Raw genomic sequence first — 10,906 nt, 5'->3', positions numbered from 1 at the left:
AGCCTATTTCAGGTCTATAAAAGTATTAGTTCACTTCCAGAAACAAATGTACAGACAATGTACTCACCCCCTCTAAGATGTTCACGTTTTTCTTTCTTCAGTTGAAAAGAAATTGTTTTTTAAGGAAAACATTTCAGGATTTCTCTCCATGTAATGGACTTCTATGGTTCCCCCCAAATTTGAACTTCCAAAATGCGGTTTCAAAGGGCTCTAAACAATCCCAGCAGAGGAATAAGGGTCTTATCTTGCGAAACGATCGGTTATTTTATTATTTTTTATATTAATAACAGTTTATATACTTTTTAACCTCAAACGCTCGTCTTGTCTAGCTGTTTTTACCCTTTTTTTTTTTTTGTTGTAAGTGGTGTTTGATCATCTTTTCATGTTCACTTTGGGTCAATGCTTCTGCAGCGATGTAGGACGATTTTGAAGTTGGATGAGAAGATGAGATGGGATTTTTTAGACGTACTCTAACTGTCATGACCAGAAAAAAACAGAGTTCATAGACAAGATGAGCGTTTGAGGTTAAAAAGTGTATAAATTTATAATTGATAAATAAATAAATAAATAACCGATCGTTTCACTAGATAAGACCCTTTTTCCTCGGCTGGGATCGTTTAGAGCCCTTTGGAACTGCATTTAAACTACATTTTGGAAGTTCATTATCTTACAGATAATGTACTCACTGGAAGTGAACTAATCCTTTAAAGGGATATTTGACAGAAATATAAAATTTGATTTTCTTTTTAATTATTATTTATTATTTGTATTTATTTTTTACTTACAATTTGACTATTTCCAATTAAAAACATATAAAGCATATGTATGTATTTTTGTATGTATGTTATGTATATATCATTTTTATGTACATTTTATGATAGAAAATTGTATTATATACATATTACATTATATTTCAATACTTTTTTTTTTTTTTAAGTAATAAGTTACGGGAAGAAAATTGCTTAATTGTTTTACTAATGAAAATGTCATTGCAAATGGTCCTGAAAATTAGGCTTCATTTTCTGTGTTTTGCGAGATTAAAACTACTACAGAATGAATTACATAAAAAACAGAGATCAAAAACAAATACATTCTTACAGTTCTGCCTGTTTGTGAGGTATTTATCTGTGAGTTAATCAGTCAGGGCTGCACTTAAGTTTATCTCTCACAGTAGGTTATTGTTTGGGCAAATTCTGTCATTTCAGATCAGAGTTCGCCTCATTTTGATTTAGACATTTTTAAATGAGTTCTCCATCAATGTTGCAATTTGTAATGTAGCAATGACCAATCAGAAAGTGTGTTTAATCAGAACTGTCCCTCTAAAGTTTGAAACACACACGCCGCCTGCTGGTAGATGCAGTTATTGCCTTTTTATTGAACTTTTCTTTTCATTACTTTCAGAGCCACTAGAGAGAATACGACAGCATAGGCTCTTTTCTGTATGCCTGTGTTTGCCCTTTTATGTGGGCTAGTTCATATAATAAGTTTAACCCATCAAACCCAGTCAGCCTTATACTTTTATCTCCATTATTGGATTTTCAATTGAAAACATTTTATTTTGTTACAAAGGCAGCTATGTGACTTTCGTTGCTTTAATGCATGTTGTACATTATGATATAAAATACAGTTTGTACTGGACATGATTAAATTCAGTTTTTACAAGAATAGGTTAAATGTAAAGTGATTCTATGACTTTCAAATGACTGCCTGCAGAATCTGCAATAACTGTGGTCCATTAATGTGTTATTTTACATACGTAATGGTTAAACAAATTATTTTTTGTCAAATATTAAACAACTGTAGCATGAGCGTGTCATATGTTTACGAACACATCAGTCCAGCAGGTGTGTATAAAGTATAAACTAACAAATTAAACTAAAGCATGTGAGGAGAATCACTTGCAGTTTATTAAAGGTTTACTCCCTTTGTATGTTTTATATGTCATGTTTTTTAAAGCTTCCTTCTGGCATAAAATGTTTATTAAATTGATAGGAAATCAATTCTGGGCTATAAAAGGAAGAATAAACTGTAGTGTTGTTTGATGCTGTTACCCTTTACCTCAGCTGATTTTAATACTGGACCATTACGATAAAAATAATTACAATATACTAATACGATGTATTTTTCTTTAATGTGTTTTTGTGCCTTTGCACAAACAGAACTACAAAACCATAGACTTATGGACTGCCATTACAGAATGATGATTAGTTGTATAACCATTGTATTTCCTGGATTCTTTGTGTAAAAAGTATGTTTATTAAGATACACCATACACAGATGTACAAATAACTTGATTTATTGCAAAATCTGTACAATAAAAATCTGATAAAAGATGTCCTCCATGTAAAATAGACAGTGCATACAGAAACATTGGTAAACATTTACAAGAAGGTTCCATTTGTTAACAATATTTAAAATAAGCAATACACACAATAATGTTTTTGTTAATGTTGGTTATTAAAAATAAACTGATCATTGTCAGTTCAGGTCAATTAAATATTATTAACAGATGCAACTTTTGAATTTAATAATGTACTAGTGAACGTTGAAAATAACATTAAGATTATTGACTAGTCAATTAATGTTAACAAATGGAAATCTATTGTACACTGTTACCAAATTACCTACAAACTAAAGATTGTCAGCATGTAAAAAAAACTTGGCCAATGAGATGCTACACAAACTGCATTACCAATAATGCAAAGTGTAAACACAGTGCAACAAGAAGTAACATCATCTATTCCAGTAGATAACATTATCTAATGACATTATCTATTCAAGCTGACTTCTAGTCAGCTGAATGATTAAATAATCTTCTATTAGGGATGTGACGAGATCAGACGTGTCTCGCGAGATCTCGTGACCATATCCTTCCAAAACATTTTGCAGTGTTTACATTAGAGCTGCACGATTAATCCTTAAAGTATCGAGATCTCCATTCAAACACAAAAGATCTTATTCCTGAATGACAACGATTTAGCAATGTGTATCAGGACTGTTTCACATCGTGAGTGTCAGTGGAGCGTGAGAAACACATTTTGTCGCTGCCCATGTTAATGAATCAGAGGGTCGAGGTAAATGTTAACGCAAACAGTGTTTTCAACCACATTATAATCATTATTTCTGTGTAACAGACATTTAAATAATAGAAGTACAGGGATAAAAGTTTATAGTTTGGGTATAAACACTTATTGTCTACAGTAGCCATCAAAACAAAAGTATCTTAACACTTGTATGTATAGTAACTCTTATCCTCTTCCGCGAGGAGGTGGCGACAACTGCCCGTTTAAAAAAAGTATGTCATTGAATCATTCATTCAGGAGATTTCAATAATTAAACAAACTTAATGAAGTGAGACACTGACTCCTTCACTGAATGTTTTTTTTTTATATATAAAAGACTTAAGGAATGAACAGTTTGCCAGAACCAATAGTAAGTTACATTATTTTGTTTAGTTTTCTAACCTTTTATTCTCCTGAATCGTGAGAGAATCATGGTCTCCAATTTATTAAAAACAACCACGATTCTTAATTTATCCAGAATCGCGAAGCTCTTGTTTAAATGTTGTTTATTACTGCATATAGTTAATTAAAATGGAAGTTTAAAGTAAATAAAGTTCAAAATGCATTTTGTCTTTTTCAGTTGAACAAAAGACTATTTTCCCTATATATTTCATCATTGAGGATCTCATATTTCATCAATCTCATCTCGTCTCGTTCTCGTGAACCCAGTCTCGTGTCTCGTCTCATCTAGTGGGATAAGTGTCTCGTCACACCCCTACCTTCTGTATGTAACTTCAGTGTAAACCTACAAATCATTTATTATTAATGTTTTGTCCTTTGTTGAGGCTGATGCTGTCAGTTCCCTTGAATTCTCTCATATCCGTCATGTCTTGCAGAGCGACATCCTACAATACTGGAAATATAAGAATAGCTCTTTCTCAGAATTCAGTGGCGAATGGAATATTATAAAAAGGGTGTCAAAAAGTCTTGGCTTACCTAATGGGTATCATAGAAAGAACGGTGAAGATGCTGGACAGTATGAAGACAAACCCTGGGAAGGTGTCAAGTGTGGCCTGATAGATCTGAGTGTAGATGGGTGTCGTGACCAAGCTAGCGAGTTTGAAGGACAGCTGCAGCATGACAAAGGTAATGCCTATGGGAGGAAAAGTACAGTAGCTAATCATGAAAATTACAAAAGATATGCTTTCTCGAAACTACAGAGTTCTGAACCAAAGGTTGAGAGGAGCTTGTTCAGCTTGGCATCCCGTCGCTACCATAATTATACCTTTAGTTTTAAGCACTACATACTGTTTGAGTTACACAGGGTCAGTGCCAACAGGGTCAGAGGTGAGGGTTTGGTTCGTGTGGCCTGTGGATATTGCATCAGAAGATGAGCGGGCCAAGCACTGAACCCTGAGTCACTCCAGTAGTTGGCTGATGGGATTTAAACACCCCTTCCTTCAAGATACCTTGAAGAAAACAAGATACACTACAGTAAGACTTTTAATGTTTTTAAAGAAGTCTCTTTTGCTCACCAAGCCTGCATTTATTTGATTCAAAGTAGAGCAAAAACTGTACAATTCTGAAATATTTTTACTATTTAAAATAACTCTTTTCTATTTGAATATCTTTTAAAATGTAATTTATTTTCGTGATTTCGAAGCTGAATTTTCAGCATCATTACTTCAGTCTTCAGTGTCACATGATCCCTCAGAAATCATTCTAATGTGCTGATTTTTTACCAAGGATGCTTTAAATTAATCAAAAGTGATGATGAAGACATTTATAATGTTACAAAAGATTCTATTTCAGATACATTCTGTTTTTCTGAACTTTCTATTTATCAAAGAAACCTGAAAAATTTTACTCAGCTGTTTTCATCATAATAATAATAATAATAATAATAAATGTTTTTGAGCAGCAAATCAGAATATTAGACTGATTTCTGAAGAGTCGTGTGACGAGTAATGATGCTGAAAATTCAGCTTTCAAATCACAGGAATAAATTACATTTAAAAATATATTAAAATAGAAAATAGTTATTTTAAATAGCAAAAATATTTTAAAATGTTACTGTTTTTGCTGTACTTTGCATCAAATAAATGCAGGCTTGAGCAGAAGAGACTTCTTTAAAAAACATGTTTAAAAACTTTTGACTGGTAGCGTATTTTATATGTATGTATGTGTGTATATATATACACACACACATTTTTATACACTTTTAAATTATCCCAATGTTACATTAGAGTGTCTTTAGTGACTGAGTGTGACTGTACTACATTACTGCTTTTAAACTTGTCAGCATGTCTTCAAATAACTTATTCTTTACAAATGTTGCTGATAAGGTAAAGTACATAGCCTTTGGATATTTATCAAAAGCACATACATGCTTAAAAGCAAAATAGGGCCTACAAATTCACCTGTCCGCTCTCTCTGAACCAGGTACTATTTGAAGTACATTTTGCTGGCCTGAGTCCTTCCACACGGGCAGATTTAATAAAGTATCTTCAAGGGAGGGAGTGTTTAAATAGCATCTGCAATCCAGGGGGAGTGCCTCAGGGTTCAGTACTTGGCCCGCTGCTTTTCTGATAAACCATACTCTAACTCGCCATAAACCATCAGCTGTTTGTACCACTGGGATCGACAACGGTAACACCAACTATGTCAGTCAAGAACATGGGTAATTAAACACTGACAACAAATCAACGACCACCAAAAAAACAAAAAAACAAAGGTGCTAACTTTGGTCACAGGTTCTGTTGAACTCGCTGGTAACGACGGAACTTGAGAATAAAGTTGCTTTTGGGAAACACACCTCAGGTCAGAAACATCGTAATTTAACACTTGCCTATAAATCTACGTCTTGTTATGACACAAAAGCATTATTACTGTGGCCTCCACCTGTGAATACGTTGACACGTAGTTTCATTTCTCTGTTTTTCTTCACACTTCAATTTCGGAGTTTATACACCAGTGACTGATATGCTTCACAGCACAGCTGCATATTAACTAACAAGTCTAAGTTTACTTTTGAGGAAATTTTAGTGTTTGTAAAGCCTGTCTTTGGCAGCACACACTTACAACTAGTATAGGATGCTGACAGAATAAAGAACAGACACCTACCATATGAGGTTCCCCTGACCTGTTTGGACAGCAGAGAGCGAATGGTGGGCATTGGAATCAGAGCAAACAGAGTGATAGAGCGAGCTAAAGGAGACAAGAACAAAACCTCAGATCAGAGGAGAATACCAATAACACAGAAGATTTATAGAGCATTTCTGCTTTAAGCAATTTTTAAATTCTTGTGAATTTCTTCCTTTGAGGAACTATGCACTGGCATTATTGCATTCCAGTTTAAATGCACATTCATCACTATAGTTGGGAGTAACGCATTACAAATAACATTAGTTACATAATCAGATTTGTTTTCCCATTTATTGACTGACAGCTCTCCAACGATCCAGTTCATCCAATTAATAAGCAGAAATGAATTTAGATAAACAACATTTGTTTCTTTCTTTTTTATCGCTGAAGAGTGTTTCTCTCTTCTCCTGCCTCTTACAAAAAAGTGTATTCAAGCGTGCTATTAGTATACTTCTTTAAAACTAAAATAGTAAAGTATACTTTTAGTCTATGTTTGATGTACTTCTTAGAAATATACTTAAAATGACATTTCAGTCTAAATATATTTGAGCTATGTGCTCCTGTTTTCATTGTTATATGGTAGGGGGCACTAGTACACATCTTCTGTACAGAGTTTCCAAAAAAAACAAAAAACAAAAAAACAAGTGAAGAAGAAACTGAAACAACAGATGCTTTCACATGTGATCTAACAAGATCACCAGATATAAAACAGCATAAAAACTGTGTACATTTGATTATATAATTCTGAATCCAGTTCATTTTTTTCAGCTTTTTGTTCAAAATGTTGTTTAGTTCTTTATTTTTTATTTATGAAACTAACCTACATTCAAGTGTGCAGTTTGCTATTGTTACAAGTATACTACTAGTACACTGATATGTGTATACTTACTACATAAAGTATACAAAAAAATATTCTTGAACTTTACTTAAGTATACTTAATAAAATAAACTTGAAGCATACTACTTTTTGGTAAGGGGTATTCTTCATATAATCCAGAATGGCTGCACAATTTAAAGTTTTTTTGATCTGCGCCTGTGACATAAATTCATATTCCTTCAGTCTAAACTTTTGCTCGTTGGCTTTTACACTTGCCAAAAAAAAAAAAACTTTTCAAAAACAAGCGAACAAGCCAAGGTTGATATTTAGCCAAATTTTGGTCATACTGAATACATTTAAGGATGTACGAATAAAATATTACCGTGAAGTTTAGGCATCATACCGTGGTTATAACTTACCCAAAAAGTACATCGGAGTTGTGGTCACAAATCCCATGAAATAAATCCCAGTTGCGAAAGACACCATCCCGATCATGACCATGCTCTCATCTCTAAGTGAACATCTTGTGAACATCTTGACACCCAAAAAAACTGGTGATGAAGAGAAGCGAACCGGCCGCGTTTCCATAACCCACCTCAGTTGCGCCCCAGTTGAGGGGGTCTTTGAGCACATACGCTGCCAACATCTCCATTCCTCCTGCCACTGCTATATCATACAAAATCCCGCTGACGAACAGCAAAGCAATGTTCATTTTATCAAGGGCTACGTGGTTTATAATCCCAGTACTTTCCTGTCGCTCCTGCCTCTCTCCGAGCATTGAGAAAAGATCGATCCGCAGGAAAAAGACGGCATAGAGCAGGCAGAGGAAATAGAGTAGCACACTCAAACTGGATAAAATAGACCCTTGTCTGAGATCTACAGTGTAGAGGTTAAATAAGTGGCCAGAAGCCAAGCTACCAACGAAACCGGCGATTCCGTACACCAGCTCTGTTCTCATGATGCGCACGGAGCGCTCTTCCTCACCTGAGCTCACCGACACCAGCGCCATCACACCTGCCCAGTACGATGCGAAGCCGCCGCACAGTCCATGGATCACCGGCACTGCGTACAACACCTGGAGGGGCCATTCCAGCACGATGTCCAACAAGAGCAAACCTCTGGACAGGAAGTAACCAACCAGCGGAACAACTATCGGCACTTTCCTGTAACCTTTGTCTCCAGCCCTCGCCAAAAGGATGGCTGGCACAATTGGCATGAATTTGAGAATCATGTTGAAAGTCATGTTGAAGTTAGTGATGGCTTTCTGCTCGCTGTCCGGGTCGGGGTCTGCGCATCGCTGTTTAACGACCATCTGGAGAGCGGTGTCAAAAAACGAGCTGGCCACTTGGGCACAGAACACTAACGGCGCGATGTACGTACGGTGGGACATCTTGGCCGCCAGAAAAACAATAAAAACAAACAAGTCCTTTGATCTGAGTCGACACTTCACAGAAGCTTAAACTCCTTGGGTGAAGCCCATCGCGTCATTCTGATATGGGGAAGTTGCACACTGAAATACTTTCAGTGGTTAGTCATTTTTCACCCACGCATAATAAACACATTTACTTTCTAAACAATAAGAACGTGCCAAAGGTTTGTTTAATATTAAGACACTTATATTTGATTGAAATTCCAAGAAAGGGAAATGCGTTATATTGCAACGCAAAACATATATATCTGTTTTTTAAAGAAAAATAAATTCCCATTACATCCCCATGTGATGCAATGCCTGCTTGCTTTGTGCGAACCGGTCAAACAAGATTTCAAAAGGCGATGATCTCGTTTCAGGTCACGAGGAATTTTCTTTTAAAAAGACAGATTACCTAAAATAATTATTATAATAAAAGATGTCATGTCTACTCACCTTTATGTAGTTTTTTTTTTTTAATGGAACAAAAGGTAGTAAGAATGTAGCCTACTTTTTTTTTCTAAAGAAGGTTGTCGCTGCACTTTTTCAGAAGTGAAGCTTCCAGTAGTAGGACAAATGCCTTGTGTATTTTAAATGCCTTTTAGGCATACAAGGAATTTTTTCACATTTATAGTCTGAAAATAACACGCAGTTTAAATATTCAGCCATAATTGAACATTCTAAATCATTCACTGTTTGAACTAATGTTATAATATGTGGCATAATTCCATGCCTTTTTATAGTTTGCTGAACAAAACTCTAATGCATTTTATTGTGATTTCACTGGAGAAAGCAGTATTATGGATAGAGGACCATTAGCTGGAAACAATGGTTTGACGTTAAAAACAAATTGATGGATTTGTGTCTCAGAAGCATGCTTCTGGCTTCATGTTGTTAATTAATGGACTGTAGTGGTGTGGATTACTTGTGGATTATTGTGATGTTTTTATCAGCTGTTTGGACTCTCGTTCTGACGGCACCCATTCACTGCAGAGGATCCACTGGTGAGCAAGTGGTGTAATGCTACATTTCTCCAAATCTGATGAAGAAACAAACTCATTCACATCTTGGATGACCTGTGGGAAAGTACATTTTCAGCAAATTTTCATTTGTGGGTGAACTATAAATTCTTATGCTATTACACAGAGATGAGAAGTAACTAAGTACAAATACTTCATTACTGTACTTAAGTAGATTTTTCTGGTATCAGTACTTTACTTCATTATTTTTCTACTTTTTACTTTTACTCACTTTTACAAATATGTGTAAATCAAGTGCAAGCTGGTTTAATCAGTAATTAGGCTACTGTAGTTTTGTCTTTGTTTACTTTGTTAAGTGCTAACAACTCTTAGCAGTAGCCAGAGGATTAATAATAGCTACTGTAAACGAAACTAAATTAATTACTATCATCACTCAAAATACTGTATGCTAAAGGACATCATTATTGTCTACTTCAAAGTTACAGTAGTAATTTAGCAAACAAATGTTATAAGACATCGTTTTATAAGACATAACCTTTATGACAATTAAAACCATGGTTACTATAGTTAAACCATGGTAACCATATTTTTTTCTGCTACACTACCCTTAGACTAACCATGAAATTGTAGTAAAATGGCTGTAAATTAATCCGCCAAAAAAAAAAAACTCATGATAATGCAATAACATGTTCAGTATTATAATTTTTCCTGTAAACATATTGTCATGATGTAATTATTATTGTTCTAATTTTGACATTTAGGCAACTTATAAAATATAGTTTTATTCTATAGTATTTAAGTCATTTTAAGATAAAACAACACATGGTCATAATCAGTGATGGAAATGGCCAAGATTCAGTGGGGGGACCCTAGTTTGAGACGTATTTTATATTTTTAAACCACAGATGCAGAAAATCCCATTATTTTATGTATGAAATGCATGACATTCGGAGATTATTATGAGGATAAAAGATGGAAGTCCTCTACATTTTGAAGTAGAACTGGATGGGTGTGATATTTCCCAGCCTGAACTTTTGTTCCAGTCCTGCCCTGTTCTACATAGTGGTTGTTCAGCCTTGATACATTCATTAGTTAACAAAATTTTAAATATAAGTTATTTTGTATTATTCCATGGAATGTCAGAATACTGGATTCTTATTGGCTGGCAGGTTTGCAGTAAAACCCTTTAATGCACAAGTAGTTCCAAGTCAGTTTAATCACCGTTCTATATTAATGCGCTGCTTTAATTGGTGCACACAAATGCACACACACACACACACACACACACACGCACACATGTTTGTTTTTGTGAATTGTGGGGACTTTCCATAGACTTCTATAGTTTTTATACTGACTAAACGATATTGTCTATCCCCTAACAGGAAACATGTCTGCATTGTTACATTTTCAGATAAACATCATTTACAGTTTTAATAATTTTTTTACATTGTGGGGAGCGCAGGCCTCTCTCTCTCGCCTTCTCTCTCTCTCTTGGTCGATCAATAATTTACTGAAATAAATGCTATAATTCATTCAAATAAATGTGATCTTACTG

The 10,906-nt window shown here is 34.8% G+C and overlaps 1 protein-coding gene across 1 annotated transcript; it reads right to left on the bottom strand.

Moving 5' to 3' along the window:
- Positions 1-1,849: 1,849 nt before the first annotated feature.
- Positions 1,850-8,692, bottom strand: LOC127172087 (thymic stromal cotransporter homolog). The gene is given in 5 exon segments (XM_051121161.1): positions 1,850-3,915; positions 3,999-4,155; positions 6,126-6,209; positions 7,383-7,512; positions 7,514-8,692. Coding segments are annotated over 5 exon segments (1,269 nt in total). The 5' UTR covers positions 8,354-8,692; the 3' UTR covers positions 1,850-3,857.
- Positions 8,693-10,906: the final 2,214 nt, after the last annotated feature.

Source organism: Labeo rohita, chromosome 10, assembly GCF_022985175.1.
Source record: "Labeo rohita strain BAU-BD-2019 chromosome 10, IGBB_LRoh.1.0, whole genome shotgun sequence".
NCBI classification, from domain to species: domain Eukaryota; kingdom Metazoa; phylum Chordata; class Actinopteri; order Cypriniformes; family Cyprinidae; genus Labeo; species Labeo rohita.
Note: the sequence above shows the minus strand (reverse complement) of the source record. Positions and strands in the feature narration are given on the sequence as shown.